This window comes from Hoplias malabaricus, chromosome 8 (assembly GCF_029633855.1).
Source record: "Hoplias malabaricus isolate fHopMal1 chromosome 8, fHopMal1.hap1, whole genome shotgun sequence".
NCBI classification, from domain to species: Eukaryota; Metazoa; Chordata; class Actinopteri; order Characiformes; family Erythrinidae; genus Hoplias; species Hoplias malabaricus.
The window spans coordinates 10,427,729-10,444,582 of record NC_089807.1 but is presented as its reverse complement, the minus strand read 5'-3'; the positions used below and the strand labels follow the sequence as shown (position 1 = coordinate 10,444,582).

Sequence of the window (16,854 nt, the reverse complement as noted above, 5' to 3'; positions counted from 1 at the left end):
ATATTATTACTTGCATAATTTGTGTTTCTAAGAGAAAAATTCTAATCGTTCCTGATGCATATGAAACATACAATTCCTCTGTACAGGTCATTAACGAGTGTCCTACCTGTGTGTGCTACCTAATACAGACACAGGTTAAAGATGTTATTGTGTGTCTGTTGATATTTGAACCCCCCACTTCCTTTCCACCAGTGTACCTTCAGAAGCTACGCTTCCCAAATTCATGCTTCATAGAATGTGCCCCTCCCACTTCGCCATGTTGAAGAAATGCCCCCTGTTGCTGATTGACTGTAGTAGTCTTGTGTTATTTGGCCCTGTTTGCAGAGCTAGGGCTGAGTATGAACATATGAATTTTCTTTTTCTTTTCCTCCCCCTGCAGCACAAACTGACTGGAGACCAGGAGCGCCATAAGGAAACATTAACTGAATCTTACAAAAAATGTATTGGATGAAAATCATGAATCAATACCTATTTTGATTTATTTATTTATTTTTGTTTAATAACTAAATGAATTACTGATAGGACCAATGGGTTTTCCCCTTGTACTTTCCACTGTCTGAAGATTTGCATGGATTGTAGAGAACAACAAGGAATGACAGTATTGCACATCGAGAGTGAGTAAAATGATCTAGTTTGAGAGCCCTAATTAGTCATTTGAAATGGATTACTTTTCTGAGCTATTATCCCAGCACTGCTACTAATGTTGTTTACTCTCTGAAAGTGTTTTTATGAGCGAACGCTTGAGTTTTTCTTTTTTTTTTTTCCGTGGGAGTTTTTAGCTTTTAAAAGATCTTAGGTTGAATGTCATGCTCCATTGCTCTTCTCATTTCCTCTTTGTTTTGAAATGGGTGCTGGCCTGATATGACCTCCATCAGCAGTGCACTGTGGTGTTTAGAAGTGGCCTGGCTCTTTAGCGTGGTTTTTGTTTTATAGCGCGCATAACGTGGCCAGTCTAAGCGGCCCTAACCTTAATGTTTACATAATGGATGTCAAGTTGGCTCAGGAGGGAGGTCCATCAACACGCACCAGCTCAGCCGCACGCACACGGCCCTGCTTTTCCATTTAAGGAGCTTGACCTAGATTTAATAATGACCTTTCAGATAGTTTTCACAATAGCAAGGAGCAAGGAAAAATATCAGCTTTCTTCGACTCCCTGACTTGTTAATCCTGATGGTTTGAGGGCATAAGGGAGAGTGGTGTTGTTCAGAAAGGGGCTCGGTTTCAGCGTGATATAAAGCAGGCCGAGCTCACTGCAGGCCCTCAGCATGGGCTTGGCAGGCACGTCCTACAATGGACGCTCAGATCCAAGCGTAGGTTAGCTGCCCGTTGACCGACCGCATGTACGTGTGTGTTTATGATTTGCATTTCTGGCTCTCCCTTTATGAATGACTGATGGTGTTATCAAACACCCTGCCCACATTTAATTCCATCATTAGGCGTTGACAAGAGATGTGGTTGTTGATGTTTTCATCGGGGACTCTCTCCACAGTTGCAGTCAGATGATTATTTAAGCAGGCATGAATCATTAATGGCCCACTTTTGCATGCGCTCTTATGTTTCTGAGGGGTGTGAGCAAGGGAGAGAGAGAGAGAGAGAGAGAGCAAGTGTGAGAGAGAGAGAGAGCGTTCCACAGCCGGCCGCGCAGCAACCGAAAACCTGCTGCGGCTCGGCTTCTGTTTCCCCGTTAAGCTCCTGCTGCAACTGAAGTCATGCATTGAGTTTGACAGCCTTCACACTACACTGGATGTGTTTACACGTTTGTTTCCTGTGCCGTTTGAATGGGATTTGACAAGCCTGAAGAGAGTGTGTGTGGAGGATTAATAAGCTTAATGCTCTTTTGGAAAGGCTGAGACTTATGTAGAATATGTATCCACTTAAATCCAGCGGGCCCAGATTGTCTGCTGCTGTGGACTTGGCTGCTAGCTGCAGAGCTTTTGGCATCGCTACTGTTCCTTCTCAACAGTGCAGATTGTCAGTAGACAATAACGCAATGCTTCCTGTGCACTTTGAGACACAAACTGGCTAATGGTGCTAGTTTTTGCCGATTATTAAACGCGGCCCCATTGGCTCCACTGGCTGTGTTGCTAATTCCTTATTACAAATTAGAGTCACCTATTATCAGCCTGTCATTCTGACATATGAGATCACCTCATATGGCCTGACTCCATGCTCGCAGGGATCGTTTTTCCAGCTGTCGGAGAGGTGTCATTGGAGCCCTGACTGGTGTTTCATTGCTTTGGGTGTACATCATCTCCCCAGCGTTATCATTGCATTAAGTTGGTGCTATATTAACAGTTTACGTACATCTGCCTGTGTTTTCTCATGTTGACAGCAACATTGTCCCAAAGTAGCATCTGTTTCCACACTGATGTGCTAAGCAGACTGTGCAACTCATCCAGGCGAGCCTTCAACAGCGTTTTCAATTTAACTCTCAAACTCTTGCCATGCTGGGGGAGGCAGGATGGATGCGCGAGCTGCCGCGTCAGGTGCCTCTTTGTCTTGTCCAATGAATCAAGCATCCTTTTTTTTTTTTTTTTGGTCCCAACAGCAGGTGAAAATCTAATTATACCAGGATGACAAGAGGAGGCGAGCTGTTGCCATATTTTAGCAGCTCTTAATTGTGTGCTAAAGAATCTGTCTCATGCACTCACTCCCATGCTGCGATACACATTGAAAAATGTTTCTCTCATCAAAAGTCCCAGAAAATGCTCTCTCGCCTTCTTTTTTTTCTTTTTCTTCTGTTTACTTTCCCTGTTCGACTTTGTGATCGCTTGCACATTCTTCTTTCTGTCACGTAGGGTAACAGGAGGCCGTTTAGCAGAGAAAACACAAGCATTGCACACACTCCTAATTCCCATTGTTTTGTTAAGGATCTGAATCATGAGTACGTAATAAATTGTTATATGAATTGGTGCTGGCATCTCAGAGCTTTGAGCCGTAGACCTGTTTTGTGTGGCTTCTTTGAATTCTAGGGCTGGCTCGAGAAATATTTAACAGGCTTTGAGAAGTAGTTTGTGTTTCTGAAAACAAAAATCCATCCTGAAAATCCATAATCCGTATTATTTTATTGGTGTTTTATACATTTATACATCCCTTTTGAAAATGAACATCTCTAAGAGGCCAAGAGACAGATGTGTTTTGATGTTCTCAGATAAGAAACAGAGCAGGACTGAAGTCAGTTTATTCTACATTAGTGTAGAGTTACAGACATTCATAACTTTGAGCAGTGAGCTGAGAAAGTTGTTCGGCCTGGTATCAGTTTGTCTCCGTCTTTCAGCTCGGCGGCTTGTAAACGAGTGACTGAGGAGGTGCTCTGGTTCTCCGTCCGAATGGTGTTCAATGATCAATACTGGACAATAATGGTAACCAATGTGTAATTAGGCAAAGGAGGTGTAAAGTACACAACAAGACATGGGATCTGCAGGTGTCTGGACAATTAAAAGACCTCAGAACATTGAAAAGCATGAAAAATGATGAGCATTTTGCTCTGTTCCTGCTCAAGTTCTTGAGGTGGAACTGACTCCAAATTCCAGAGACTGTGTGAAAGTAAACACAGACTGAAAGTGCTACGAAACTAAACAGCTCGAGTTACAAATGAGTTTCTGTGGTAATTCAATCAGTGAATAAATATGTACAAGTTAAGCTTCAACTACAGGCTACACTCAAACTTTACTTTAAAAGACATGGCGCTCCTGAATGAACACGCAGTGGTGGGGGTGTTTGTTTTGCAGTGAGAATAATAGTTCTCTAGAATCATCTGTGTCACCGTTTTCCATTCCATTGCCTTTTCATTAGTCTTTGTGAAATGTGATGTGATCAGCATTTGCCAATAACATATCACCCAATGTTATAGTTTGATATTGTTTTTATTAAATGGATGTTTGAAAAAGTAATAAATGAGAGAATGATGACAAAATCTGAGTATGGTGAAGGATTTTAAACAAATTAAGCTTTTTAATGCTATATGAAGAAATGAATACCACAATAGCACACAGACATTTGAGAATTTTAATTAAACACACTAGCCCCAATAGCCTCTGGTTCTTATTTTTCACTGGTTCGTTTTCCTGTAGCTGATTTATATGTTTCTTTATTTTTTTCAGTGCTGTTCAGCACATTAGATGAACGCTGCAGCTTAGGTGTGGGCATAAGCCATTGATCTCTCTGACTGAGGAGGAATCCAGCTCCTCTAATTATGGCAGACCCAGCGGCCCCCTGTTAGCACTGCGGTGCCCATCACGGTTAACCCGCTGATAGGGTTAATGCCTCAGGTTTTGGGGCTCTCCTGCTATTGCCTTTTTCCAGCGGCTAATGCACCGCTTTGTGAGCGTAATTACGACCTGTCTTATGGCACTGCAAATGAGCGCTCTGAGCCTGCCTCCCCTAAGCTGCAGAATAACACACTCCACCTGAAGTGGCGGTAGGAAGTGTGTGAGGACGGATGGCTCTCTTTAATGGACCGCCTGCGTGAGCAGCCCTGGCTCGGGCTGCTAATCACGTCACGCGCCGCAGCCCAGATACATGTCAGGTTAATGGAAGCGCTGATTATTTATTTATGGACATTATAGCTAAATTGCTGATTACATATTTTTCTAGTGTCTAATTTCTTTACACAGTCATTTTTAAGGTTGAGGAGTATGTCAGCTCCTCAGAAAATTGATTTTCTCCTTCGCTCCCTCTCTTCCCCCCCACCCTTATGGCTATTAGAAATGAATATAATAGTCTCCTTCTCTCTGGAGGATGGCGCTTAAGTCATCTAATAGATGAGACACGCTTTACCTGTGTCTGCTGCAGCTGTGTGCGATGGAATGATTTCCTCTGAGGATTAATCTGAGTGGATGAACCTGTGTGTAAACCTGTGACAGTTATCATAGTTACTGTCAGCGCCTCCACTGCCTTCTTAATACCTCACTGACCTGCTATTATCCTGCTAGCATTTTGTAATTACTGTCACCTCCAATGAGTGGACAAAGCTGCGCCTTATTATAGGTTAAAGCTTTAATAACATGATCCTTTGCTTCGCTGCTGCCTGCCCTGACCTGATGTGGACGTTTCTGTTTGGCACATAATGGAAGTATCTCTTAATCGACTGCAGATTTCGCCTCGTGGCTTTTTTATTTGGATGGATATGTTTGATGGGGCCCAGTGGGTTGATTGTCAGACTTTGAGCAGTAGGTTGGAGGAGGGTACATTTTTAAAAGCCTTGGCAAACTGTAGGGCTTTCATGTCATAGGCTCTTTGCCATTAAGCTCAGCAGTATTAGATAAGGCCCTGTAGAACATGTTTCTGTAGACGGGCAAAAGAGGAACCAGATGCTGCGTGGACTGTGAGGAGTCTGGTGTAGTCAGATGAGCACTGAACATCAAACAGATCCTCCGAGCCTTTGGTATGCTGAATCCTGCTGCTCCTCTCCATTAAAATGGATTTATCATCTGTTTTATTGCTTTAATTGACTCGCTCAAGATGAAGCCAAATGGAAAATATGCTCATGGGTGAAGAAAAAAATTAATAAATATATAAATAAATAGGACGGTCATATTGTTTTTTTTTGTACAATGCTGTTTTACACTCCTTAACTATAAAAGTAGCCCATTAGCCGTCGCTTATCTTTACTTAACTCCACCTAACTGCCCTCTATCTCTTGATTATTCCAGGCGATTGAATCGGCCGATCGGCAGCCGGCAATACTCCTCTCTATCCCAGTATGTTTCTATTTGTCGATGACAATCATCCACTCCATCCAGTTCGGAAGTGAGTGCCAGCAGTGCATTACTCTTTAAAGATGGCTAGCATGATAGCCAGGTGTCAGGTCGGTGCAATCAGCCGCGAGCGCTCCACATATCGATCTGTCCAGCGGCACTCTTACTGAGATAAAGTCTGCTTATGACAGGATGAGAGAGAGAGAGAGAGAGAGAGAGAGAGAGAGAGAGAGATCTCCTCATCACTGTTCAGCTTGGGTCAGAGCAGCCAAAGACCAGGCCTCAAAGGGCTAGTCCCTCAGCATCAATGTCTAATGCCTGTTTATCCTCTTAAAGCCTACACTCCATTATTCTGTTATTATAATAATTATCCAGTTCGTTGGGATGTGATCATTTCTAGACTATAAATGCTTCGGCTTATGACTAATTTTTCACCATCACTGCATCCCGTGAATCTTCTAGTCATTTTTGATGAATGAGTAAAACTGGAATTAATGGCAACGTAATTTGGAATGGTATGTTTGAGTAAGAAGTTGACTGCAGCTTGTTCATGGTTGACATTTAAGATATTTTTGTTTGTTTGTTTTATTCACTGTTTGATTTACCACAGAATTTCATTTGTGACTTAAGCTGTTTAGATGTGTACCACTTTAATTATGTTCACTTTCATGGAAATTAAGCGTTCTCCAGTATTCAGAGTCAGTTTCACCTTAAGTAATTCAGGGTGAGTCAAAAGTCGCAATACCTTTTCATGTCCGGGACATGGCCGCCATCTTGAAAGCCACCATATTGGATCAAGGGTAAGTTTTTAAGGGCTGGAGTGAACTAGAGCTGAGTTCTGCCAGACAGAGGCCCATATCAGCAAGTGGTTTCTCTTGACAGATGCATTTTTCTAGGTGACAGTCCTCACTAATTCATGAATGATCCTTTAGTGTCCGCTAGAGTCATTGATGACCTTTTCACGTGGAGTTTGGGTGGCTATTTTCCCCTTTTGAGTGGATGTCCGGAGACTAGAGGAACTTTTTGAAAAGCGAGAGAGACGGTACGCGGTGGTTCTAAAGCAGCGCTGCCACTCCGCACTTCCTCCACACTTCCTCCCCACAAGTCTGTGAAGTGCCGGAGCCAGCAGAGTCGGGTTCAACCAGGAAGAGAACTGCACATCCATTAAAGCAGCCTCCCTCTGGCCATCTCTCCAACTTCAAACACACCAACATTAAAGTTACAATAATGCAGGGGGCTGTTCTCCCACATGATGCTCGCACATCAGAGCCGAGGTGCGCTAATGATGGAAGTAATACACACACACACACACACACACACTGTACACAGGCACACTCGTATAGAGACCATTAGCTCAGCACTGGCAGCCTCCAAACCTCCTCTACACCCCATTGGGCCCAGTCCTGTGTAACCATCCTAATGTTTGTCTCCTGAGACGTCTTCCGTGACTTTATAGTTTTACAGAGTTTTGTGGCCACTGCTGAAGCTTTTCTGACAAAGTTTAGTAGTGGTGTACTAGCTACAGAGATGAGTCTGACTCTTAACTTGGTGGATTGGTCATGTTTATTCATCGCACAGCTGCCAATAATTATTGTTGCTTCATAGTAAAGTTCATAACTAAAGTACAGAGGCAACATCTGAGCCCATCACTCATTTATTTAATTTTCTGTCACTGTATGTTTTAAGAGCAAGTTATTAATTTCTCAAAAATAATTAACCAAATCATCCACAGCACATTCACTGATTTGGGCAGTTTTCGGCTCTGGGGAGGCCAGTTCATTGTTCCGAGAAGACTGGCAGCTGCTTTGGTTTGCAAATGTTCTTCTTTTTTTGCCTATTTCCTTTTCTCAGAAGTGATTTTCTAACAGATACCCAGCCCTTCTAACCCATAGTTCTGAGCTGTCTTATCTCAATGGAAGGCTGGACAAACACTAGTGCATTTTTTTTTCCAGTGAAACCTCTTAAATACTGATAGTGGGAGTTTTGGTGCTGTACCATGCCTTGCAGGCATCTGCCATTTCATTCTTTTTATAGTCCAGTATGTCCTCTCCTCTCATCTTCTCAGAAATATGTAACTTGTACTAAATGTTCATTCTGAAAGAAATGTAAAAGGTAGGTGGTTTCTGACATTTTCTAAGTACAGTCAATAATTCTGGCTGTCAAACAGTATAACATAAGGCAATGTAATCCTGCTTATTATCTCAGTCCTCTAAGGTAGGGGGGCGGCACGGTGGCGCAGTCATACAGCTCCAGAGACCTGGAGGTTGTGAGTTCTGTGAGGAGTTTGGTGTGTTCTCCCAGTGTCTGTGTGGGTTTCCTCCGGGTGCTCCGGTTTCCTCCCACGGTCCAAAAACACGTTGGTAGGTGGATTGGCGACTCAAAAGTGTCCGTAGATGAGTGTGTGTTGCCCTGTGAAGGATTGGCACTCCCCCTCCAGGGTGTGTTCTTGCCTTGCGCCCAATGATTTCAGGCAGGCCCTGGACCCACCACGACCCTGAACAGATTGTGAATGAATAAATTAATAAATGAAGGTAGGGATGTAACGATATGGGAATTCTGCGTCGATACGATATCCAACATTATTCATGTATCTACAAATGCAGATGTACACATTATATAATGAAGTTAAGACATCCCAGATTAATATTACAAACAAAGGTACCATTTATTTGCGTAACATTTTAGCATTGTATGCAAACAATAAAATGAAATTGAAGTGGAGATAATTGTTAGGACTTGAGGCATAGTCTGGTCACAGATTTAAACATCTCTTTTTTTAATTTAACAAGATAAACAATATATAAATTTAAACTAATAAAATAATAATAATACTAAATCAAAGTACGTTTACTTAAAGCAAAGGATTAAACACAAAGAAATAGCAGTGGATTTTAGCAGTGTAACTATTCAACAATACAGTAACAGAGGAATAGGAGCACTTCAGCACTGCCTTTGTGCTTCTCCACACCATCAGAGGGTGAAGAATCAGAACCAAACAGTACTTTCCCACATGGCCATCAGTCTGTTTCACCCAGTCTTCTTTCAACAGAAAATACATGTCTTCGATTATCAGTTTCACTTCAGCAAGATCAAAGCATTGGCCTGTTACAGATGATCTTTAAAAAACCCAGTACCTTTTGGATGCGGATATGATTCCAATATCACCATGCATGACTTCTAAGAAGGGAATCAGTGTATTTATAGCTGAGATAAATGTATAGAACTGTAATTGAGCCAAGGGACAAAGTTAATTAAAGCTCATAAGTTCTTTAAATTACTTATTTAACAAGTTTTCCCCCCAGCAGCTTTGTTCCTTTCTGATGAGATCAGCCATAATGAATACTTTTGAATATAGTGACCCTAAGCATTACATAAATACTTCAGCAGTTACCTTTCTGTTCTAAAATACTACATTCAACAAATTAATGTTGGTTGGTTTTAAGTTCGTGTTTTATATAATATGTAATATTTTGATGATAGTTAAGCGTTCGGCGATGTGTGCTCATGTACTGATTGTGGTTCTTGAGGCACTGCAAGAGCTCATCTCCATGATGTCTTTGCCAAGACATATTTATGTGCTATATTATAGGTTTCAGCTCCCATAAATTTCCATGACAGCCTTGTGGAGGTTTTCAGTGGCATGCTTTATATTACAGACTTCGGGGAGAAAATGAGGACATTTTGTTATTACTAACAATGCAGATATTTCACATAATGTTCGCCCACATAGCACATTATGCTGCAGGCCCCTGAATGGTTGTGCAGCCAGACAGCGTTTCTGATTCCTCCTGTGAACAGGGCGATAGCTGACACAGTCACACTAAACACATGAAGGTCACCTCTCTCTTCTTTCCACTCTCAGCCACAAAAGCCTCATCTGTTTTAATGGAGTGTTCTCAGAGCGCCTGTGTTAGCCTCTGTAAAAGCTCTAGTCTCACCATCATGTAGCCTTTGCTCATTCTCTCACACAGTCCATTGTGTCTGCTTCTCTCTCTTTCTCCTGTCTCTCTCTCCCTCTCTCCTTTCTCTCTCTCTCTCTTTCTCCTTTCTCTCCCCTCCCCCTATCCCTCTTTTCACCCCTGCTCTCTTTCTCTCTTCTGAATAATTCTCAGTGCAAGATGAACTGTATCGAAGGTTGTTTGGTTTCAGGTTTAAACGTGGAGGTGTTTCCTTACCTGTTTCGTATTCATTCACACAATGGCCCGAGTAGCCTCTCTTGTTTCTCAGTAAGAAGAGTCCAGACAAGACCTTTGTTTTCCACTTCATCAGATGCTAGCATGGTTTTTTTTTTCCCTTCTTCTTTTTTTCTTTCCCTCCTCCTAGAACAAGGGCTGGAGAGCAGCCATCTCTCTGGGCCCAGGCAGCTCGCTCAGGCCATGCTAAGCAACCGAGAGGGAAATCACACCACCCTTTTGGATTCTTTTTGGGCTGTTCTTTCAGCACACAATGTCTGATATATTCAGGAACATTCTGTGTGTGAAAGGTTTTACAACCGTGCACATTTATAAAGTTTCAGGTTCTGCCTTGTTAATTTATACAGTTTTTAACGTTGTTTTAACAGCGGTGTTGCTGCTGGGGTGGGCGGCAGGGCCTTTTATAAATGCTAGCACATTTATACTCACATGGTCCTGCCAGTCAGCTTCCATCTACACTGCTCATTTACACTGATGACATTTGGCAGACACTTTAATCCAGAGTGACTGTTGGTGTAGCATGGTGTTCCTGCCCAGGTCAGGAATTGAACACCAGTCTGGCATGTGGAGAGTAACGGTGGTGCCTAATATTACCCTGACAGCCATTTATCTTGTTACTCATGATGCAGCTCATTTATTTTCCTTCTATTTTCTTTCTTCAACTGAAGAATAAGTGTGCAACTCCCTTTAGCCCTAATGTAGTTAACAAGTCAAGACATGCTGTGTTCAGAATGGTTCACTCGTTTACTCATTCACTATTCACTTTATAGCATTTGCTACTTGGTGACCTGACAAGGATATGAGAGTAGGAGATAACTTTCTGGACATTGTGTTTGGAAACAATTATTCTTAAAAGGAGGCCTGTTCATATTCTGCCGCAGTCAAACATGATGGTGAAGTAACTTCGTAAGTAGGCACTGTCAATTCACTGATATAACCATTCATTCGTTCATTATCTGTAAGCGCTTATCCAGTTCAGGGTCGCGGTGGGTCCAGAGCCTACCTGGAATCATTGGGCGCAAGGCGCCAGTCCTTCACAGGGCAACACACACATTCACACCTACGGACATTTTTGAGTCGCCAATCCACCTACCAACATGTGTTTTTGGAATGTGGGAGGAAACCGGAGCACCCGGAGGAAACCCACGCGGACACGGGGAGAACACACCTCACAGACAGTCACCTGGAGCGGGACTCAAACCCACAACCTGCAGGTCCCTGGAGCTGTGTGACTGCGACACTACCTGCTGCACCACCGTGCCGCCCCGATATAACCATTGGTATTTATTTAAATAAAAATGATAAATATTACCATTTGTAATTTCGATTACCATCTCTGGGATACAGCTTTGTAAATGGTATACATTGGACATTTTAGTGTACATTGTCTTTACACTACACTTTGTTATATGTTATGAGTATTCTGTAGTGAACTATTTAAGGAACAAAAAGTACAGAGACAGATTTTGAGACACTATGTAGTGCAGTATTAATGTAGTTGAGAGGAAGTCCAAAGGCAGCTTGAGTTTGTTTTAGTTTTACTCTGGATTTAAGAGACTAATTTAGTAACATTTCAGAAGTATATGCTCACCACTGTGAAAATGAAGAGAATTCCTTGTCCATTTCAAAGTGTGAAAGTAACCTGCGCAGCTAAAACAGTAGTAGCTCATAGTGTTCAAGCCTTCATTTAGTCTGTACTTCTGTCATCATATGCTCAGCTCAATACAGCACTAAAGAATGAAACTGGGCACCAATCATGTCTTGGCTGAAGGACTGTATATGTATGAATGATTGAGATATATAAATAGTAGCTGAAGATGTTGCTCTATTTCTGTTCCATCATTGGGTAACATTGACATATCTGTGCTGTTACGGGTAGATTACTTATTTCCATACTAGGAGCCTGAAAGTGCCACAAACTAAACAGCTAGTTACTGTTCTGGGGTAATTCAGATTAATTCAAATTAAACCTCAATCCCGAACAATCTACCGCTGGATTTATATTTAAAAAGATGCAGAGCTTCTGAATGATCACAAACTCGCAGTGTGGGGGGAGTTTGTTTTGCGGTGAGAACACTAGTTCTACAGAATCGTCTACCTTGCCTTTAAATCTCACACTTTGCAGCCAGTACACTTGTCTTTCTCTGTGTTTGCACTCTGCTCTATTTCTGCTCCCTCTGGTTCCCAAGCCTAGTGAGCTGAGGCATGAACCTGGCATGTAAGTGCTCTTCAGAGATCTGGGGTGACCTTGCTGTTTTCCCCGTGTGAGGAGGTTGGCCAAGGTGCTCTTTGTTTTATTGGATTGTCTCCATGAACTCTCTCTGCTCTCTGATGGAAGTGCTGCTGTAATTATGCTCTCCATTTGTCATCATTCATTCTCATCTCCTAAAACCTTAATCCTATTTGTGCCTCATCATACCATCCATTATATCAGGCTAAGCCATGTTTACTGCTTTCGGATGAAGAACATGTAGCGCTTCTTTCCTCCTTTGTTTTCTCGTAATTCTTACCCTCCGTGCGATCCTGAGGTGCAGAGCTTGCTTTCATCCTTATCTCTCTGTCTGCTCTTTATGCAGGGCTTGGCACTTACGTTACTGCCCAGATTAAACCTCGCTTCATTTTTGAAAATGATACCCAGACAATGTGTCTGCAGTGCGTTCACCTTCACTGCCTGATTTTTTTTTTCTCTTTTATGTGGGTGGATTTATGGTGGGGCCTCATGCCTTACTGTCTAAAATGGTCTTAAAGAGATATTTCAGCAAAAGCAATCAAACGTGAGGTACTTTCAGCTTACTCTAAATGTATTTGGTGAGCAAAGCCGTGTTTGGAATGTGAAGTTTGTGTCTCCGGTTTGTACTGGAGCTAGCATTGAAGCTACAAGGGTAATGGAGCAAGCAAGTAACGGAAGCTTATGATGATCAGTTAGCACTCTGCAAACTGCAGTTCTGACTCACTTTCATTCCAACTGGCCCTGGTTATTGAAGGAATAGTTTGGTGAAAAATATAATGTACAGAATGTTCCACTTAGCCTAGAATTAGTCGATAAGCCGCGATGTTTGATTTGACTTTGTTAACTTCTCTGTTAGCTATATAAATCCAATGAGCTCCAGTGCAAAGACAGAAATGAAAGCAGACACTTGGGCTAAGGGTCCAACTTGTTAAACCATTAGTTTTTAAACATTTATGCCAGAGATCGAACACTAAACCATTGATTTATCTTGCAGGGTTTCTTCTTGACTGTGTCCTTGGAGTCAATCCTGAAGGTGGCAAAACACGCATCTGAGAACAACAAGATCTTCAGTCTGAATCTCTCTGCACCCTTCATCAGCCAGGTCTTTAAGGAGTCCCTTATGAAGGTCATGCCCTATGTGGACATCCTGTTTGGCAATGAAACGGTGAGTCAGATTCTATTAAAATATAACGTAGTACACAGTACATGCTGTGCCTTGTTGAGAAATGAACTGTACATTTGGAATAGCACATATTGGCTTTATATAGAAGTAAAGAGGGAAACAAATAGCTTAGAAGGTGTACACTCTAAGTGGAAATAGGGAGGGGTGGGATGGGGGCGGCGTCGTATGCTCCATGGCCTACAGGCAGTAGATCATTTTGTATTTGGTGTCTCAAGCAAACTACCAGCCAGCGACGTTAGCCAAACAGTAAATTAAGCAGGGGTGACTTTTATTTTTATTGCAAACACAAGTTTCAGAATTTTGGTTTTAAATACACCTATCAGGGCTCCAAATTATAGCTCATAACTCAGGGAATGAGATATTGATTTATGAGTGATTCTGGAGAGCTCCAGACGCAGCGCAACTCTGATCAGGATGAAGAAGTAACAGAAGATGAATGGCTTTTATAGCATCTAACATCAGTGGATAACATCAGAAGTTTAACCCTTGATTCTAGTCTCTCAGTTTTAAGAATACACGATGGAAGGGCTGCAGTCAATTCAACGGCAGCATGGCGACAAATTCTATGTTTCAAACTTGCCAAGTTTTAATTAGCTGGAGAAACTTGACTTGCCCTCCATTTGCTGTACACATGATAAAATTCAACAATGCACATTTTAATTGCAAATAGTGTTTTGCTCATTTGTAAGACATTATAGATTAATAGCGTGATTAATAGGAATTGTCGAACACTGAAGTGGTCAAATTGTAATAATTTTCTGTTTATACACACACACACACACACACAGTGTAGCTCAATTATTCTGTTACGTCACACTCGTGGAACCAGCATTCTGGGAATCCTCGTATTTCCAGGTTTGGGATATGTGTTCTTCTGCACACAGTGACAGATAGGCTGTGTGTGAGAAAGAGAGAGAGAGCCTGACAGGCTGAAACACTGCAGCAGGCTCTGGACCTCCTTTTAGCAGCACTGCTGCTGCTGCACACTGCACGCAAACCACTGATTAGATATTAAACACCAGTGGTCCAAATCAGCCAGCCTCCACTTAGGCTTCTTAGTGCTGGAACAGCTGTGTTAATTCGTCTTAAAAACCCAACGTGACCACAGCTTCTGTTTTAACTCGCCTAATTAGACAGTTAGCACACTTTTACACGTTGAGGCTTTCTTCGTTTCGGCCGCACGAGCGCGTCGGTGAAGGTGTGTGTGTGGGAGCTATCCGCTGGTACAGTTCTGAGTGTTTGGCAGCTGGATCTTGTCTGAGTGTGAGGGGACTGAGGCAGGGAGACAGGCCTTTATCTGCAGTGACAACGTGGGCGCCATGAGGGACGGCCCGGGCCCGAGAAGGAGCTCCTCGCCCACCCTTAACTGGCACACATGAAGTGTGTAATATCCAGGGAGCAGCACTGGCCTAATTGAGTCCTTCCCTGCTCCCCTCTCCTGCCTGCTTGCCTGCCTCCATGACATAAAGCAGAGGAAAGTGAAACGTTTCAGGAAATGTAATGGCCTCCAGTTAATTAAGTGAGAGAAGCCGAGCAGTCAGAGCCAAAACCAGATGGCGCTGAATTGCGCTCGTAAAAACTCGCCGTACACACACACAGGCACACACATAGACGAGTGCTTACCATAACACGCATATACACACACATAATCACAAACAATTTGCCCTCCATTTGCCGCACACATGATAAAATTCAACAATGCGAATTGTCATTACAGATGAATTTGTTCGGCAGAAGGCTCCGACAATGTAGATAAATGGCATGATTAATTGGAACAGAATGAATAACCCTGACTGATGTAGTATAAGCAGTGATTAACTCCAGCTCGGAGCTCAGATTGTTTTAAATAACAGGGGAGTTAAAGCCATGATTGCTGGGAGGTTGCGAAATGATTGAAATCGCTCCATCGCTGCTTATGAGACAGCGTGAGAGAGAGAGAGACAGATAGAGAGAGAGACTGGAGAGAGCTGGCTCATTGTGTAGCTCTGCCCAAAGGCCTTTTCCCAAAGACCTCAGCCTCCCCGCCCAGTGCTGACATGAATAATATTATTGAGCTCCCAATGCACCCAGAGCAAAGGGGAAATTGGGGGTTTGCTCTTTTGACATTTAGCAGGACAAAGGCAGAAGGATGTACAGATAAACTGGGACTTCCTTACACAGCTGTGTGTGTGTGTGTGTGTGTGTGTGCTCATGCCTGTGCCAGCGCTATTTCCATTAACCAAGGTTAAGTTACTGTCTTCTGTTCTGCTTTGAGGACTCAACCCTTTGCAAATAACTTTTGTGCTTTCATCCTGCGAGTGTCAGAATGGAGACGTGCGTCTGCGCGTGTGCTCACAGGGTGGTTAAGGCTCTGAGGTTCTCTTTGGTGACTATGCTGTGAAATGTATCCTCTTACTTTTTTGATATTTGTGTTATTTCTCACTTGTAGACCTCTTTTTATTTATTATAATTTTTTTGAGTGGCTGTGCAAATTCATAACATTCCATCAGTACCAAGTGTACATTGAGAAATTATTTTGTCAGAAAGGTAGCCATCATACATTAGAGCTTTAAAGATTATGACCCCTTTAGAATCTTCTACATTGCTGTAAAAAAGGTGACCTAGAACTTTATAAGATTTTCAGTTTCAGAGGAAAACCAAATGAAGCAAATGAGACAAAAATATTAAACATGTTTTTATTTATTGACAATGGAATATCTGTGTGTAGCAGAAGTTTCTGAGCCTTTAGGAGCTGCAGACAGTTTGAAGGTGAAGTTGAGTCAGGTGGGATGTCAATCTGGTGTAAGTGGTCACGTCATTTAATATAATTTAATAGCTGCAGTTAAAAGAAACAAAAGTTCCATGACCAGTGCCATGATGTTGTCACCAAAGGCAGTGCCAACAAAAATGTCTGTCATTTCACAAATTCATACGTATCACACTTAATCTTGGAAAATATCTACGATGTATTAGTCTCATAACATGCAGATATCTGCTTTCGGGATGGTACATGTTGCAGTGTACTTGTGTTTGTGTAATAAGTAATATCTTATTAAACATGTTGGATTTGACAAAATAAATCGAAATAGATTTTGCGAATACTCATATTTCTCGCTTTTTCTCTGGCTGTAGTGTTAGTCTACCACTGTATTTGTAATAACTCTGGAGTTTGAGAAGTAGGTGAGCATGCCCCTGAATGAACCTGAAGGAAAAAGCTCGAAAGTACGTCAGATGTAACCACAGCATGAATGATGATGGGGATGTGGAAAAGTCACAGAGGAGCTTTACTCTTACTTGTTAAGCAAGCATTTCAGCGAGGCGCAGCAGTAGTAAGAGCAACTTTATTGCAGCGACGCTAGCAGTAGCCGCTGATCAGAGGAAAGGGGATGCTATTCTCTGCCAGGCAACACCACAAAAACACTGATGAGAAGACAGATTAGCCTGATACATATGTAAAACACTACATGTTCCCAACATCATTATTTCTTTGACCAGTGCAAACACTTGCTCAAAATGCAAAGCACGATGCTAATCACGATGAACATAATCCATCTCTTTCACATTCAAGCC

At 42.3% G+C, this 16,854-nt stretch overlaps 1 protein-coding gene across 2 annotated transcripts in view; it reads left to right on the top strand.

Moving 5' to 3' along the window:
• The window catches only part of adka (adenosine kinase a), a 160,264-nt gene that overhangs the window by 107,359 nt on the left and 36,051 nt on the right, over positions 1-16,854 (top strand). For both annotated transcript variants that reach the window (XM_066678188.1, XM_066678187.1), the window contains exon 7: positions 13,117-13,287. In XM_066678188.1, coding sequence (XP_066534285.1) covers positions 13,117-13,287 — 171 coding nt within the window. The remainder of the gene's footprint in view (positions 1-13,116; positions 13,288-16,854) is intronic.